The 17,751-nt window shown below is 38.4% G+C and overlaps 1 protein-coding gene across 2 annotated transcripts; it reads left to right on the top strand.

Annotated features, from left to right (window-relative positions):
- Window positions 1-226: 226 nt before the first annotated feature.
- Window positions 227-17,091, top strand: LOC125170441 (NKG2-D type II integral membrane protein-like). 2 transcript variants are annotated; one of them, XM_047867074.1, is made up of 7 exons: window positions 227-328; window positions 2,077-2,217; window positions 2,494-2,577; window positions 7,620-7,727; window positions 10,101-10,258; window positions 13,530-13,639; window positions 16,084-17,091. In XM_047867074.1, exons 2-7 carry the CDS (start codon window positions 2,184-2,186, stop codon window positions 16,208-16,210), a joined length of 621 nt encoding a protein of 206 aa, XP_047723030.1. In that variant the 5' UTR covers window positions 227-328; window positions 2,077-2,183; the 3' UTR covers window positions 16,211-17,091. The 2 variants fall into 2 exon arrangements, with proteins under 2 accessions (XP_047723030.1, XP_047723031.1); XM_047867075.1 differs by having other exon boundaries at window positions 261-328; window positions 2,118-2,217.
- The last annotated feature ends 660 nt before the right edge of the window (window positions 17,092-17,751 follow it).

The following is a 17,751-nucleotide window of genomic DNA, read 5'->3' as shown; positions in this document are numbered from 1 at the left end:
TGTTTTTTATGCTTCAAGGTAAGTGCTGAAGCTCAGGTTTATACCGATCCACAGAATGTCTGCAAACTTCAGCATTTGAGGTCTCTAGGACTCCTGTCTGACACAGAGTGCAGGAGTAAAGGAGACCCTGAGGTCAGTGGAAACCCTGCGGGGGAGTATCTAATGTCACATGACCATCGGCTATCTTTTCCTGACACGGTCTCTCTGAGTCAGTCAAGCACGTCAACGAGTACCTTGTGGAGTCAAAGCAGAGGCGAGAGGCCCCAGAGCCAGCACATCGTCGTAGCTGTGATCCTCACCAAGCTCTTTTCCGGCTGTGAAATCCCAGGTACGGATGAGGTATTGCAGCCAGCGAGGTTGGGTGACCCGTGCCTGTGCTGCCACATTGTCCAGCAGAGGAGGGATAAAGTAGCATTTGCTATGGGAAAGCTGTGGACAAAGTTGGGAGGGCTTTGCATTGTTGCCCCCAGAACTGACTCCTGGATCCGTGTTAATCCATATCGAACGTTACCTTTATTCTGCAAATGAGGAAAGGAGTGGATCAGAATATTTCTGATGCAGAATATGATTTTTTTTTAATCCTGAGGTGTTTTAAGGAGTATGTGATTCTTTTTTAGACAGTATAAATCTGTGATTTTTTTCCCCTCTTTTCTCTGTGGGTGCTACCTAACTGGTTAGCAATGAACTATCCAAAGGTGAAATTCTCTCTTCTTTCAGTTAAGTGTAATACAAAAGTTTGAAGCTTTGACAATAGGAGTATTTTTCTAGCAAAAGAAATCCGGCTTTATATTTCCAAGTTTAGTTTCTTATTATTTTGTTATACAGATACTCAATTAAAATACCACTACACAAAAACCGGTTAGCTAGGAATACACGGCCTTAAGACAAGATTTATAATTTGGCACTTCTGTAGAGAGAATATTTATTGAAAAACAAATGACAGCGTGTATATACATTTTATCATTATGTGATGATTGTTCAAGTTTCCCAACAGTATAATGTCATTAAATGGTGAAATATTAAGATCTTTTAAAAATCCAAAATCCATATCTGTTGAGGAAAACCAGTTATCTGATTCTTTCTACACTTACCAAAACTATTCTTTTGGGGAAAATGTCTTCTCCTCTTTAATCACTGTGTATTTTATTTCTAGGGGAGAGAGATTATTATGTATTTTTTGTGAAAATATTATTTCTATAAACCACGTGTAGGGGAAGGATCATATTTTTGGATAGATATAAATAAGCTATTTTTATGACATCTATACTTGAACTAAGTATATATTTATATTTCCCATTTAAATATAACTTAATATTTGACATATATTTACTTGAACTAGACTATCATTTAACCTATTTTATGCATGTTTATTTATATACATTTATAATATAAGTTTATTTTAACTAAAGAGTATCATTTACAGTGTGACATTGGGAATACTATATATATTCCTTGAGGTTCAGTTTTCCTCATCCACAAACAGAAAAGAAACCAATCACCACCCTCATTTAATGTTACTTCCTAAACTCCCTTTCCTTGAATCTCATGATTTTCATATTTTCCTCATACTTGCAAAAGGAGTCATGATCCACTGACTCTAAAGTTCAAGGGATAATATGAATGAATGAGCGGGGTCTGACATAAGCAATGTAGCAGGCGCAGTGTTGGTCAAATTGGTGTGTGTGTGTCCTTAGTAAGAAGGGCTTACTCTATTTGGTGTCAATATAATTGCCATTTGGGCATAACACAGGCACTAAGTGATCAAACATAATTTTCAAAAGGTGATATAAGCCTAGAGGTTTAGGTGAGTATGGAATATATCAAGTATTAAATTTTGGCCATGAATTCAATGATTTTGAAAGAACTGAATGTTTAACATAACAAGCCCATAAATGGTCATGGACCATTATTTAATTGTGTAGAATCTCTGTCGTAAGGCATTATAAAGATGAAAAAAAATTTTCCCTAATATTCCCAGATACTTGCTTTAACCTGTTTATTTCAGATGATCATGCTTGTCATTCATTTAGCTGTTTCTGTTACGTAATGATAAATTTTGCCATTTTAATGCCTCAGGCCACATTGCACAGGATTCGAACTGTGTTCTTTGCCTACAGTCCTCAAAAATGAGCGAGTAGAGAGCGACGTGTACGAATCTGATATCACCCCTTTCAAGGAGACAGATGGACAAAAGATGTTCAAAGCATGAAAGGAGAGGTAAAGTTTTTTGTTTGCTTTCTTATTTTGTGAAAATATGATTTCAAGTAAGAAGAAGTGAAATCATGATAATTGGGTTTCTGTATATTTGACGTTATTTGTCCGGTTCTTCATAGATCAGGGGGTATATATAAATGTAAAATTTAAGGATATTTGTAATCACAGTAAAAAGGGATATTCATTTCCAATTCCAGAATGAATTCCGTTTTGTTCCAACTCTGAGGGCTTTCCTAAGCTCAATGCTTACTATATATTTTGCTTTCTGAATCTGTACAGAATTGCCACGGCGTAAGGTTGCATTAACCCTGGGAGTTACATGTATTTTCCTCCTGCTGGCAAGCACAGGCTTAAGATATCTGCGTGAGTATCGGGCATACACATTTTTTTTTTATGAGAACAAGGAGCAGCGTGAAAAATGAGATACCATAACTGAACTTCTGCTGAGCCTTTGTAAACTATAGAGTCCTATAGAAATGTTAGTAATCATGATGGTGTTTATAATATCGATGACGATGATTTTGCTATTTTGCCATCACTTAGCTTTTATACCACACGAAATAGTGTATGTCATGGCTGTAATGGCACAAAATTTTGCTGAAATGTACAGTGAGGTTTACATATATATTCATCTTTATATTTTGTGAAGGAGGAAGTTTTCCATATGACCAGAGAATTGGAAAAATCTTACTTTGAGTATTATCCTCCTTATCATACTGCAACACTGCTTAAATCACAGAGGAATATAAGGTTGATCTATTTTTCTATCACTTTTTATATTTTTCACATCGATTGTTAAAAATGTATAGAAAACACTTGATTTTAATATCTTCTTCGTGAATTTTTAATCCTTTGGTTCATTAATTCCACAACAATGTTGAGTATCTTCTCTGGGTCAGGGATTATGTATAATAGATACAAAAGATACAGGAATTGTAAACAGTCAGCACTTAATGAGCTCAGTATAAAGGGGATTTTTTTCAAAATCAAAGTTATTCTTTTTTCAAGATGAGGTTTGTTTGTTTGTTTACTTTTGAGAGAGAGAGAGAGGGTATGCAAATGGAAGGGGCAGAGAGAGAGGGAGAGAGAGAGAATTCCAAGGAGTCTCCTCACCACAGATGCAGAGCCGGGTGCTGAGCTCAAACTCATCAACCGTGAGATCATGACCTGAGCAGAAGTCAGATGCTTAACTGATTGAGCCACCCAGGCACTCCTATTTATTTTTAATGTCTTAGTTATTTTTGAGAGAGAGAGAGAGAGAGAGACAGAGAGACAGAGAGAGAGAGCATGAGCTGGGGTTGGGGCAGAAAGAGAGGAAGGCGGAAGATCCTAAGTGGGCTCTGTGCTGACAGCAGGGAGCCTGATGAGCAGCTGGAAATCATGAACCCTAAGATCAAGACCTGAGCCGAAGTCAGACACTCGGCTGACAGCCTCCCAGGTGCCCCGTAAACAAAGCAGGTTTTAAAATAAAATATTATTAGTGCTGGGGTAATGGCTTCAAGATATCAGCTGAATAGAATATTTCATGCTGAGGGCCAGAAAACTTTCCTCCAGGAGATAATAATTGATATGATGTAAAGGATAGGGAGGACTTAACCAGGAAGCGTGGGGTAGAGAGACTACTTATCCAGGCATAGAAAACAAGAACCAAAGAACTGGATGCTTTAGGAGAATTAAGAAGTAGCTATAAATAGGTTTGCCTAGGTATGCACGTTTTGATAATTTTAATATCTTAAGAAATTTTAGATTTGTTCTAAAAACAAAAGAAACCACTGAAAGGTGTCATGTGAGGGAAAAACATGACTCCTGTCCCATGAGGCGATAGGGATTTGGGAAAGGTCAATCTCAACATCCGGCAAGTGGGTGGACGGAGAAGATGACAGGATGTTTCAGGAATCAGTGTTAGTTAGAATGACTGAATTAGTAGAAGTAATGAAGGGTAGGCACCATATATGAGAAATCTTCAATAAGAAGAATTGCTAGAATATGAGTGCGTGAGGGAGACATTTGAATCAGTGATACCATTTGACATGAGGCTTACACACCTTGGTGAATGTATTCCACTAAATATTACAGAGAACACAAGAAGAACACTAAGTATGGTTTGGTGTTTGCGTAGGTGTGCTAATAACGGTAAGGAGTGAGGTGCTTGGATATATCAGTGGAGATGACCAGAAAGAATGAGATTGGTCTTGTCTGTTAGAGTGGGTTTTAACAACAGACACAGACCATCAGCACGTACACGGTGGTATTAAAAGTCTGGAGATCAAGGAAGATGCCTGGATGAAAGATACTGGAAGATATCATAGAGGAAAGCAGAGGCTGGACCATGCTCTACCTTGTGAAACCAGGGAGAGTAGATTAGGCTAGAAGAACAAGGATGAGGTGGAGGATTCTTAGGGTAAATCAACATTTGGATGGAGGTCAAAGAGGAGTAAAAACAGTGAAAAGCCATGATGCTTGGTTAAACAAGTAGGTGGGAGTCCAAAACATTATGGTATCATGGAGAGAAGGCAAAGGTAGTCAAGGGTTCCAAATAGTACAGGAGGATCAGGTATTATAATGGCTAGAGATATGCTTGTTAAATTTGGCAAGAGAGAGGCCGAAAGGATATTTTCTAGAGTAGCTCCAGTGGGATAGTGGTATGGTCAAAGCCTGACTGTAATGGCTAAAACTCACTCAAACATTAGGAAGCAGAGAGGGTGAATACAGTGAATACAGATCAGTCAATTCAGAGATCAGTGAATACAGAAAAGTATTTATTTTAATTGTGGCTAAGCGAAACATTTACCAAGCCTTGAAAGTATGTGGATCTATATGATCTCCAAGGTTGTTAAAGGCAGTATAACCAGATACAAACACTTAGTGAGTTTGGTACTGTCTTCTACAGCTCAACATGATTCAGTAATTCTCACCCGAAGTGTATATCCAACAGACGTACTTGCACATACACAGAAATGAACTTCTACAGGACAGTTTGTAGCAGTGCCATTCACAACGTTGAACATCTCACAACTACTCAAATGATCATTAATGGGAGAGTAAATGAGATCTCTGCAATTGATTTACCAATGGAATTTATGTGATAGTCAAGACAACCACAATGGTATCCAGCAATATGCATGAATTTTAGCAAGAGCATATGAAATGGAAAAACAAAGCAAGAGCACAAAAGTCACGAACACTTTTATAAGATGAAGTAGTGAAAAACAAATACAATAAATAGTAATATTTCAGGAAATACACAGAGGCAATAACACTATATATAAAATGTACGGAGGGAGTAATTGAAATGTGCATTAGTTACAGCGTGTGAGAGAAGTAGGGAGATGAGATGAAATGGCTATCAAAGTAAATAAATGTAATGCTTAAGGTCCTGGCTACAATGTGGGGTAGCTAACAACTTGCTAACTAAGGAAGAAAAACCAGTTCTGAGAGCAACGTGGTAAGTGTCTCATGAATGAAGGAATGTGAACAATCTTATGTTAGCACCCAATCTGAGAGCAAAGAAAAGAACTCTGTTACAAAAAAATATGAAAAAGGAGGACAGGAACTTTGTAGGAAAGCTGACTTGAGGTGATCCTATGCAAGAGAAGGGAACCATGAGAAGGAAACTGTGGAGGGCTCAAGAGAGAAATTGACAGTAGGAGATCAAGGTCACCAAAAATTCGATACGGGATAAAATCCAGACCAGGGGTGAGAGTTTCACACTTGTTCAATGCAAAGCACATTTTTTTCTGGGGTAGAGTCAGAGATACCTGTGTATCTACAGGAGGAGGTGCAGAAAGGTGAGGAGAAGGTATCCATGCTGGTGACGGTTTCCATGCGAATAGGAGATGAGGCCATGTTCTGAGAGGGAGAGTCAAGGAGGTGCTCCAGATAATTTGGGCAAAGTATAAATACTTGGAATAGCTGTTTAATTGAGAAAAGAGTGTGATTCAAGCCCTATACTGTGTTATAATGAGAGGTGAAATGGTGAAGGAAATCTAAGCGTTGGTCAGCATTAGTTTGTATGTGTACAATTTTGTGATCTTTTTTTGTCACTTGAGTTTCAGAACCTTGAGGGGAGATGAGATGGTGAATGACAAGTGTGCTCCAAAATTGGCTCTTTTATACATTAAAAAAAATTTTTTTTTTAATTTTCAAGGAGGCTCCCCGCCCAACTTGGGCCTGACCTCACGACCCTGAGATCAAGAGTGGCTTGCTCAATGCAGTGTTAGCCAGGAGCCCCAGTGAAGCTGGCTATTTTTAGATGTGCATAAAGACTATGCTGCAAGCTTCTTGGAGGTCCTGCCAAAATTGGTTCTGTCCTACGTGTCCTTGGATGGACAAAAAGGAAAGGACAAGGGAATTTGGTCCCAAGAAATGGTAGTATTTAGGTATAGGAGGTCTCAATGTGGGTGGTTTTTTAAATGTTTTTTATTTCTGGTTGAGAGAAAGAGAGAGAGAGCGCAGGAGGGGTGGGGGGTGGACCCAGGGAGAGGGGGACAGAGGATCCGAAGTGGCCTCTGTGCCGATAACAGTGAGCCAGACGCGGGGCCCAACCATGAACTGTGAGATCATGACTTGAGCCCAGGTCAGACCTTTAACCACATGAGCCATCCCGGAGCCCCTTAAGGTGTCTTTTCAATTCAGATCCAGTATAGGAACACTGGAATGGATGACTGAGTTGAAGCAGTAGTTATATTTATTGCAATGGAGTACATCAGGAGACTGTGCAATTGATGTTGGAGTTTTGCAAGTGGACGTTGCATTTGGTTCAGTGATGGGTGGTAGAGAGCTGGAAATGACGATTCCTAGCTGCCTAAAATCCTTAAGGGACCTTTCATTTCGTGTTTGTACACTTAAAGAGCCATATACTGCGTGATTTTACACTTTTTTATTTGTGAGTTTGGAGAAGATACTGCCAATTTGCTCAGAGATTTTTCACTTACTTTTTGCATATTAGAAGTCGCCTAGTGTACTCTTCCTCTATGTATATTCAGTGAATTAATTATAAGCTTGTACTAGAGGAGAGTCAAATCCCTGGTGTTTAGCTTCCTGTGCAAATACTACATGCTACATAAAATACTGGCTACTTCATTTCACCAACTTTGTAATCATTATATGAAGAGTAGGTGGCATAGAAACTAAAAGTATATTTCATTTCCTGTTTACATTTCTGTTTTATAAAAATTGATTCCTCTCTCACGTACTTCCAAAATAATGTATAGCAAGTTATCATTTTATTTAAAAATCGGTTTTATGTTCTGACACTTCGACATATTGTAACCTGGCATTTTCTCTGATCGTACTTTCGTTTAGTCAGCGCCACTACTGTGCCATTTAGAATTAGAGTAAGTGATTATAATAAAATGATCTATTGCAAGCATTCAAGACCTTAATTTTATAAAAATGAATTGAAGTTTTGCAAAGGTGTTCTGGAGAAATTGGGCAAGATATGAAAGCACCAGAAGACAAGAATGCTTCCTTAGCAGAAGTTGAAGATCACTTAATTTTACTAACCACTACAGGTATGTACTGAATGATTATACTGATGGTTCACAGTTTTTTTCCTCCATGGAATTATCTCATTCTGTTCCATTTAATGTATCATTTTAAAACTTTACATTGTAATTTGTCATCTCCTTTAATTTTGCTCACTTTTTAAAATTAAATCCATTTTCTTTCTTCTAGCTAATTGAATTCTTGACTTTCACAAAGTCATGTTGATTTGATTGAGTAATTTCTGCTTGTGGATGAATTTTCTCCAGTCTAGATCTCTTGGAATTAATACCATCCTCTTATATTCACTGAGGTGGATTTCTCCCGAAGGGAGAACTGCTTCCTATTGGAGCAGTGTATCTGTACTTGGGAAGTCAAGATTTCTCAGTGTCATCTTAACAATGGTCTGACGTCTGTCAGTCTCTGGCAACACAATTTGACCCCAAAGCTATTCTCAACATGAGGCTTTTGGGATACAGGAAAAGCACCTATTTTTTAGTCTTTCAGTCTGATGTAAGAGAGATGTATGCATACATGTATGTATAAGTATATATATATGTATATATACAGTATAAGTATAGATATAGATATAGATATAGATATAGATATAGATATAGATATAGATATAGATACACACATAAGGAAAGCATAGGTATCTAAGTGGTCTTGTGGTTGAGGATCATGTGGCTTTGGTTTCAAGATAAAGACCATGACGCATTACTTTTTCAAAAAAATATTATTAAATCCCAGGTGGTTAACATATAGTCTGGTCATTCATTCAGGAGTAGAATTTAGGAAATTGTCACTTATATACAACACCTAGTGCTCATCCCAACAATGCCTTCCTTAATGCTCATCACCCATTTGGCCCTCCCCTCACCCAACAGCCCTCCAGCAACCCTCAGTTTGTTCTCTGTATTGAAGAGTCTCTTCTGGTTTGCCTCTTATGGTTTGCCTCCCTTTATGTTTTTAGCTTATTTTTCCTTATCTTCCCCTATGTTTATCTATTGTGTTTCTTAAATCCCACATATGAGTGAAATCTTATATTTCTCTTTCTCTGACTGACTGATTTTGCTTAGCACGATACACTCTACTTGCACCCACATTGTTGCAAATGCAAGACTTCATTTCTTTTGATGGCTGAGTGATATTCCATTGTAGAATATACCGTGATTACCCATTCATTGGTGATGGCCATTGGGCTTTTTCCATGATTTAGGTATTACTGATACTGGTGCAATAAACATTGGGGTGCAGGTGACACTTCAAATTAGCATTTGTGTGTCCTTTGGCCAAATGCCTAGTAGTGCCATTATTGTTTCTAATTATAGGGTAGCTCTATGTTTCATTTTTCGAGAAACAGCCATGCTGTTTTCCAGAGTGACTGCCCCTCTTGCGTCCCCACCAGCAGTGCAAAAATGTTCCCCTTTTTCCACATCCTTGCGAACATCTGTGTTTGCCCAAATTGTTCATTTTAGCCATTCTGGCAGGTGTGAGGTAGGATCTCATTGTGGTTTTGATTTGTATTTCCCTGATGATGAGTGATGTGGAGCATCTTTTCATGTGTCTGTAGGCCATCTGGATGTCTTCTTTGGAAAAGTTCATGTCTTTGGCCCATTTCTTCACTGGATTATTTGCCTTTTGAGTGTTGAGTTCCATAAGTTCTTTATAGATTTTGGATACTAATCCTTTGTCTGATATTTCACTTGCAAATATTTTCTTCCATTGCGTCCATTGCCTTTTAGTTTTGCTGATTGTTTCCTTCGTGTTTCAGAAGCTTTTTATCTTGATGAGGTCCCAATAGTTCCTTTTTGCTTTTGTTTCCCTTGCCCCCGAAGACATGTCGAGTAAGAAGGTCTTGCAGGTGAGGTCAAAGAGGTTGTTGCCTGTTTTCTACTCTAGGATTTTGATGGTTTTGACATTTAGGTCTGTCATCCATTTTGAGTTGTTTTTGTGTATGATGTGAGAATGTGGTCCAGGTTCATTCTACATGTTTCTGTCCAGTTTTCCCAACACCATTTGCTGAAGAGACTGTCTTCTTTCCATTGGATATTGTTTCCTGCTTGGTCAAAGATTAGCTGGTTGTATATTTGTGGGTCCATTTCTGGGTTCTCCGTTCTGTTCCGTTGATCTGTGTGTCTACTTTTGTGCCAGTACCATACTGTTTTGATGAAAACAGCTTTGTAAAACAGCTTGATTTAGGATTGTGATGTGTCCAGCTTTGGTTTACTTTTTTAACATTCCTTTGGCTATTCAGTGTCTTCTGTGGTTCCGTACAAATTTTGGGTTTGTTCTAGCTCTGTGAAGAATGCTGGTGTTATTTTGATAGAAATTGCATCGAATGTGTAGATTGCTTTGGGTAGTGTCAGCATTTTAACAATGTTTGTTTTCCAATCCATGAGCATGGAATGAAGACAATGACACATTTCAAGGAAAATGGTACTGCCATGGAAAAAGCTGTTACCACTTTTCAAAAGAGGAGAAAACTTGGGAGAGGAGCATGGTGTCATGCCAAGATCTGCAGTCTAGTCTCCTGAAGATTGATACTAAAGAGGAGCAAGTATGTCTACTTTCCTAAACCTGAGTAAATGCTTTGAGTATGCGATGCATATGTGGAGTTCAGATAATTGTTTCGACTTTCCTCCAATATTATTTGGCATGTTGTTTTGAAGCACTTTGTTAACTGGTGCAGATTTGTCTGTGGAAGAGACATAGGTGTAACAATGACCAAGAAGAACCATTGATTTAAATCAAGAAAAACAGCCATTCTGGGCATGCCATGGAATGATTTTCAGTCTTTAGTACTGTATATATTGCATCTTAACACTTTGTATGCTTCAGACGGCTCAGCATTATCTTCTCAGGGCTAATACAGGGCAAAAAACAATTGCTTCAAGGGTATGAGCCTTCTAAAGAGATACTTTCTCATTGTACTGAGTTCTTTTGTTCCTTCATCAGTATATTGGAGGGATTCAACTTCAAAGGAAAGATGAATCTCTCCCTTCATGGCCATGGGAAAAGAGGTTGAAAAATGAAGAGGTTGAATGTAGCTAGAATGATTCTTTTCTTTTTAATTATTTTTTTTTTAACACTTATTCACTTTGTAAGAGACAGAGAGAGACAGAGTGCAAGTGGGATATGGGTAGAGAGGAAGACAGAATCTGAAGCAGGCTCCAGGCTTTTACCTGTCAGCACAGAGCCTGACGCAGGGTTCTAACTCACATACCGTGTGATCATGACCTGAGCCAAAGTCAGACACTCAACCGAAGTAGTCACCCAGGGACCCTGGAATGATTCTTTGGAAATGATTTTTTTCTTTTGCTTATAATCCAGAAAGACAGAGAAAGCATCTCTTTTCTAGAAGAGAAAATGTAGATCACATTTGCCATTACTTTTAATGTTTGGCAATATAAAGTCAGTAGAATGGATTCTGTGGGGTTCCTTCTAATGATTCCATAAATATTCCATGTAGGCACTGAGTTCTAGTTACTACCAGTTCTACCAGTGATCTAGTTCTACCAGTGATATTTCTATTAGTGTCTTGTGAAGGATGAATTAAAAGCCCTATGTTTTCAAAAAAGAAGACGAAATAAAACCCAAACCAGGCCAATACTCAGGGGCATGTGGTTGGCCCAGTTGGTGGGCCATGTGCCTCTTGATCTGTGAGTTCAATCCCATGTTGCATGTAAAGCTTACCTAAAACAAACAAACAAACAAACAAAGTCCTGTGTTTCTTGTTTATAAAATTCTTATTAAAATAATGTATTGAATATGAATGATTCACTCATAAGTATGAGAAACAAATGAAGTACACATTACCACATTGGTCAAACAAATTTTTAAAATCCAGGACCTAATAATCCATGACCTAATAATCCAGGGCCTAATAATCCAGGACCTAATAAGTACCTTGATTAATTTCAACCTCAGCTGTTATGAATCAACTCAAATGGCTGGAGTTTTCTTCTTTCACAAATTAAGTTTATTTTTAATCCGTATTTCCCCTGTCATTTCCAATTCAGTTTTCTTCAGTTTCAGTCCTGCCATTGAAGTTTCTGGACTTCAGAGTTTCAATGAAACTTCTTATACTTGTTATCGCTGTTTCTCCAGGAACTATCTAGAGCCTTTGAAATTTCCTGAGACTTTTGCCATTGTTTAGAGCAAAATCTGAGTTTCATAGTCTAGCACCTCATTTGATGAGGGCTTGGGCTCTCAGTATCTGAACTGGGCTGCTGGTACACTCTCTGAACCAGAGATCGACTTTGCTACAGAACAGCATTACTCTGACACTGGTGGTTTAGGATTTGCCATGTTTTGCTGCTTTACCAAGCCCAGGAGTGTAATGACAGTGGGGCTTAAGTCCATTGATACTGCAAACTGAAACTGGGTTTGATACCTATGCATACCCCTAGCATCTAGCAAAATGATGTGAGTGAAAGAATCAAGGGTCATTTAACATTTCTGTTTATTCGGAGACTTAGAAATGATAACATCTATTTTTGCCACACTTCTATAATTCCCATCCGTTTTCCTTAGGCATTCAATATACACTCTTCAAATTTGTCTGATACAATGTAATTACTGTGAAGAAATATTGATGCATGTGTGTATTTTTGGGTACATTTGTGTTTGAGAGAGAGAGAGAGACTGAGAGAGATTCAATTATATTGCTTCTAGCCAAGGACATTAATTTGTTACTTTCCATTCAATATGCCAATTGGAATAATGATTACAACGAACTTACAGAATTTTTATGGTAGAGATATTGTAGACACTGCATGCATTATTCAGTGCCCACGCTGTTAACACAGACTGTATGATATCCACTGCATACAGAAGGAAAATTCTCAAGGAAGTTTTATTTCCTGAGGTGTGTAGAGCAAATTAATGGGATACAGAGTTTTACCGCTTGTAGCTATAGTCTCTTCATTTTCACTGCTGTATAATATTTCCCAGTGTGGGTAAGAATCTCTACAAGATGGAAGTTTGGGTTGTTTCCACCTTTTGTGGTTAGGAACAGTCCTTCATGAATCATTCTTAGACATGTCTCAGTGCAAAACTCTCTTGTGTGTCCTCACTTCTCTTGACCACAAATCATTGTAGGAGTGAAATCATTGGGGACAGGGTTCCTAAAGGTCCATTTTCATGTGATAATTTAAAATTACATTTCAATATGATTTTAGCAACATTTTGAAAGATGGATTTGATATCTACCATCCCACAAAGTTGGTGCTGTTATTTTTAATTTCTGCCAATTCAATACTAGTAAAATATATCCTGGTGGCTTTGATTTGAATTTTCCTGATCTCTAGTGAGCTTGGCATCTCTCTCTCTATTTCTTGGCTATACTCCCCATTTATTTGAAATATGTCCTCATTTGTTGTCCATTTTTTTTCTTATTGGATATTTTTTTTCCTTGTTTATTTCTAGAAATACGTATTTGTTCTGTAAATTATTGCATATATCTCCAGACTTGAGGCTTGTCTTTTCACATGCTGTAAGGCGTCTTATGAAGAGGAGAGGTTCCTGATTTAGTGCAATCACATTTATCTATCTACTTTATCATATACAGAGATTTGTTTTTTTCTAAGTCCATCCTGCCCCTTTGCTGATATCTTGGATCCAGTCACAAAGACTTGAGTGAGTCCTTCACTGAAGCATTTCCATTCCTGTGTCTTCTCTACCCCATGGAGAAATGAGCCTGCCTGTTCCATTTATCATAAAAGGTGTTTGAAGATAAAAGTGCTCAGTGTTTTATTTATGAGTCCTCTGTGGGTAAGATGTTTTCACTGACGCTATGAATAATACTAATAATTCCAATTTTGGCACAGGTCCTTATTCAATCAAAAATAAAATACAATCATTGGATTGGATTAAGTAGAGTTCAAGAAAGCGGGTATCACTGGAAATGGCTGGATGGCTCACCCGTATCTCAGCAGCTGTAAGTTTTCATTTCATGGCCTTGCTTCCTTTCCTGCTCAGTAACGGATTGGTAGATTATTGGTGAAGAAGAGGAACAGATCCTTGAGGACTTAGGGAATATCTTTCGTTCCATTTGATTTCATTTCTTAGATAGGCAACTGAATGCAAATCTGAGACCTCGAGACCCAAAGAGCATGATTTATTCCATGTTCTTTAATGGAAAGTACTTCCAAACGCAGTGAAATGGCATTTTGCTTTTGTATCTTGTATGTCCTATGGTACAAGCATGTCCACAGATATGGTTGCAGGAAATGGAAAAAAGATAATGAGGAGAGAAAAGTGGCTAAGGCCGCCTCCTCTGTATGTGAAATTTGTCCAGTTTGCTTGGTATCATTCGAGAACAACAACAACAAAGAGCTTTTTCCAAAGGAGTCATTCAGTAATCTTACAGCTCTAATGTGGTTAATATCATACAGGTTATTGTCTAACACATGTCCACAAGAATTTCTGCTAGCCATGTTTCAATAATCAATCACATAGGTTTGTCAGTTGATGTCTACGAAATGAGTTTAGAAAATGAAGAAAAGTGATCCGTTGTAACTAAATCTAGCTAACGTGGGGGACAGTATGGGAAACATGGGCTACTTAACAGGCTGTTTATTGATGGCCCACAATGTGCCAGGCACCCTTCTAGCCACTGAAGCTACAGTGGTGAATGAAACACGCTACAGTCTTCTGCCGTTGTGGATACTACATTCCAATGCAGGCTTGATGGAGCTCTTGGTGATGAGCGACGACAATCTCAACGTGCCAAGTGAATTTCATGGCACATTAGGGGGTGCTATATGCTATGGAGTGATGTGAAATCTCTTCCTTTTTGCTTCAGTGCAAAGTGCCTTTTGTGTATGAAGGAAAGAGGGAGAGATTTCACTGCTTTCAGTGGAGTGGTCAGGACAGACTCCTTGAGAAATGAAGTTCGCACAGCATCTTGAATGAGCTAGGGATGTGGGTTAGCTGATACAAATGCATCCCAGCAGTAACAACAGCTGTGGTCAAGACTCAGAGGTAGGAGTGTCATTCCTGAGGAAATAGCAAGAGGGCCTGGGATGCTGGAGCAAGGGGAACGAGGTGGGAGAGAAGTAGGTCAGAGAGGGAATGACGGTGAGAGCATGTGGGGATCAGAAAAATGTAAGACCTTGGATTGGTTTCTGAGGGTCATGAGAAGCTATTAGATGGTTTTAAGCAGAGGAGGGACAAAAGTTGGCTCCTGCGTTGGAGATGCACTCTGGACAGTCTGTAGAGCTGAGATGGCCTTGTGGCCAGATTCTATACTTGTTCCAAAGATATGTGTAAGACGGACAAATGAGGGCTGGTGTCAAGGTTTTTGTCCAAAAGTGGTAAGAATGACGTTCCCATTAACGGTAATAGGGCATATTTGGAATTCAGGTTTAGATACAATGGTAGTAAAACTGTTAACCATTTAGGTATGTACGGGGGTGTCGCATGGGCCTTGTGATAGATGATCATGCCGATCAGGTGAGAGGTTTGTGCCTGGGATACAAATGTTGTGTGCAGCAGTGAATAGACTGTGTGACAAGTGCGAGGCTGGGTTGATTCTCGGGAATCTAAGGGCTGAGCCCTCGGACACCCTCATGTTTAAGGTCATGTTAAGATAAGGGGACAAGAGGATAACCAGAAAACATCACCGAGAGAAGTGCTTCAAGAGACAGAAGGAAAAACATGAAGGGGCAGCGAGGGCAATGGAACCCCTACAAAAAGTTCTACTCAAACAACAGCTGAATGTAAAAAGTTGGGGACACCTCCATTTTATTTCTTGAAATGGTTACTTCCCATCAGATTCCTGAAGATTTGGGTGAAAATTAAAAGTAAGAAACATTTTTTTTCTGGACAGTGTAGCCCAGCCTTCACATTTAAAATCGAGGTACCTCATTCTCATTGCCCAATTTCACTGAAGTCTAATGCTTCGTTTGGTGTGGAAGACATTAGGCTCAGTGGAGAAAAAGTGCACTCTATTTTAAATGCAAATCAGCACCTTTTTTGCTCAAAGTGAGGCTAGCAGTGGAATTGCTTGCTCTGGGCACATCAGTCTGAATTATAGGCGCTTGGAAATATGTTTATATGTAATTGCATTGTATCACTTCATACACATTCTTTATTTGATCACTTCCCAGACGTGTCAGGAGTCTTAGGAGCATATTTCAAGTGTATATGTATAACTCCCTCTACCTTGCAGTCTCCACTACCCTTTGTAATTCTTCACTAGTTCCAATGGTCCATTGGCAACATTTCATTAGGTGTAGATACAATTACGCTTCCTAATCTTAACGCTATATGACCCTCAACATTTGTAAGGCCATTGAAATAACTGCACATATGTTTTCGATTTGTGATAAATTTTGCCTGAGAAATGTCTTTCTAAAATGAATTTATTTTCTGGTGCAGGAGTTTCCGACAGAGTTTTTCTCATGTGAAATGTGGACACATGAGACCATCAACAATTTATACTGCTGACTGTAGTAAACTCTTCCGTTACATTTGTGAAAAGGAGTTCTCTGGCCCTGATTATTAAAGAAGCGCTGTGATCAAATATTCACTATTTTCATTCTTTAACAGCTGTAAGGAAAAACACAGGGTATTCACTCAAATTAGTCAACTACGCATGGCGTATGAAGGATTATGATCTTTCACACATCCCTCAGCATGGATAAAAGAGTAAGTTTTAGAAATAGTAAAATCAACTATCCAGAAATGAAGCTTATTTTTTTTTTTGAAATTTCAAGAACCATTCCATCAGAGAATGTGAAAAAAGTTTGAGTGTAAGACTTTACATTTAAAATATAACTAAAAGATCTTGATTTAAATAGGTAGTGAATACATTTGCAATGTTCACAGTATAAGAGGTCCTAAACGATGAACACATCCTCTCAACCCATCTTGTACTCTATTCACCTAGTTGCCACCTCAGAGGCACACATGTAACTGGTTTATATAGTATTCCAGAGGTAATCTAGTAAAATACAAGTATAGACAGGCCGTCTGCTAAACAAAATGTTATGTGCCACAAACGACAGTAACGATCCCTTATGTTTCTGTTGAAAATGTACCACGCGTGTGTTCCATATCAGTACATAGGTAGCTGCATTACTTTGTTTAAATTTCTGCAAATGTCACACTGATAAATGTTTTATTTCCAATGGATGTTTCGGTTTTTTCCAGGATTTTAGAATTGTGTGACTGAAAGCACTTAGTACTGTATTACTTGCCATAGAGCGTATATATAGGGTAAATGTCTAGCAGTGTCATTTCTGTGTCAAAATGTGTTCACATGAAATTTGCATAGATGTTGAATTTACAATAGATGCTCTACATCTCTATCTGCAGTCAGCAGCATTCAAGAATTCCTGCTTCCTCCCTTGGTTACCACTGCAACGTGTTATCAGTCTGTTTGAAATGCCAATAAAATCTTCACCAATTAAAACAAATGTTTATTTGATTCACTTCAATTTACGATGTCCTGTTATTTGTTTCTCTGAGCATGTGTTTATGGTATTTCTTTTCATTTAAAGTGTCTGTCCGTGTCTTTGTGGATTAATATCACAAACTTAAGTTTGAGCAAAATAAAACCCAGACACAAAATCGCTCCTCCTTTAACATTCCAGTTATTTATAAGGTTCTACACCAGGTAAGTCTAACCTATGCTATTAGAAATGAGGACAAAATTTCCTGCCATATGGATTTATTCCTAAAACGAATGGTAATGGTAAATGACTAATCTTTAACATGGTGCAACGTTATGCTTGGAAAGAAACCATGTCCAAGGTGCATCTCAGGTGCTGATAATATGGAGTGTAATAATCTGGGTGCTGGTTACAGGGTGTTGTAGTGATCCCTTGGGTTGCCATGACAACTACCACAACCTGGGTGTCTTTGAACAACATACATTCAGTTTTTCATTGTTGTGGAGGCGAGAAGTTTAAACGTGAGGTGGCAAGGTCAAGCTCTGTTTGAAACTCGTTTGTTTACTCCGTTGGACTAAACTCTTCCTCGCCTCAGAGAAAGTCATGAAGAAAATTTAAAAAACGTTTTTGCCCTTGTTTGTTTTAAAGGATA

The sequence above is a fragment of the Prionailurus viverrinus genome, chromosome B4, assembly GCF_022837055.1.
Source record: "Prionailurus viverrinus isolate Anna chromosome B4, UM_Priviv_1.0, whole genome shotgun sequence".
Taxonomy (NCBI): Eukaryota; Metazoa; Chordata; class Mammalia; order Carnivora; family Felidae; genus Prionailurus; species Prionailurus viverrinus.
The sequence above is the reverse complement of the archived record's forward strand: the minus strand, read 5'-3'. Positions and strand labels throughout refer to the sequence as shown.

Coding starts and splice junctions, on each gene's coding strand:
- LOC125170441 (XM_047867074.1), top strand. CDS start 2,184: ATGGACAAAAGATGTTCAAAGCATGAAAGGAGAG. Junction 2,218..2,493: donor TTCAAAGCATGAAAGGAGAG/GTAAAGTTTTTT, acceptor GAATCTGTACAG/AATTGCCACGGCGTAAGGTT. Junction 2,578..7,619: donor CACAGGCTTAAGATATCTGC/GTGAGTATCGGG, acceptor AATGAATTGAAG/TTTTGCAAAGGTGTTCTGGA.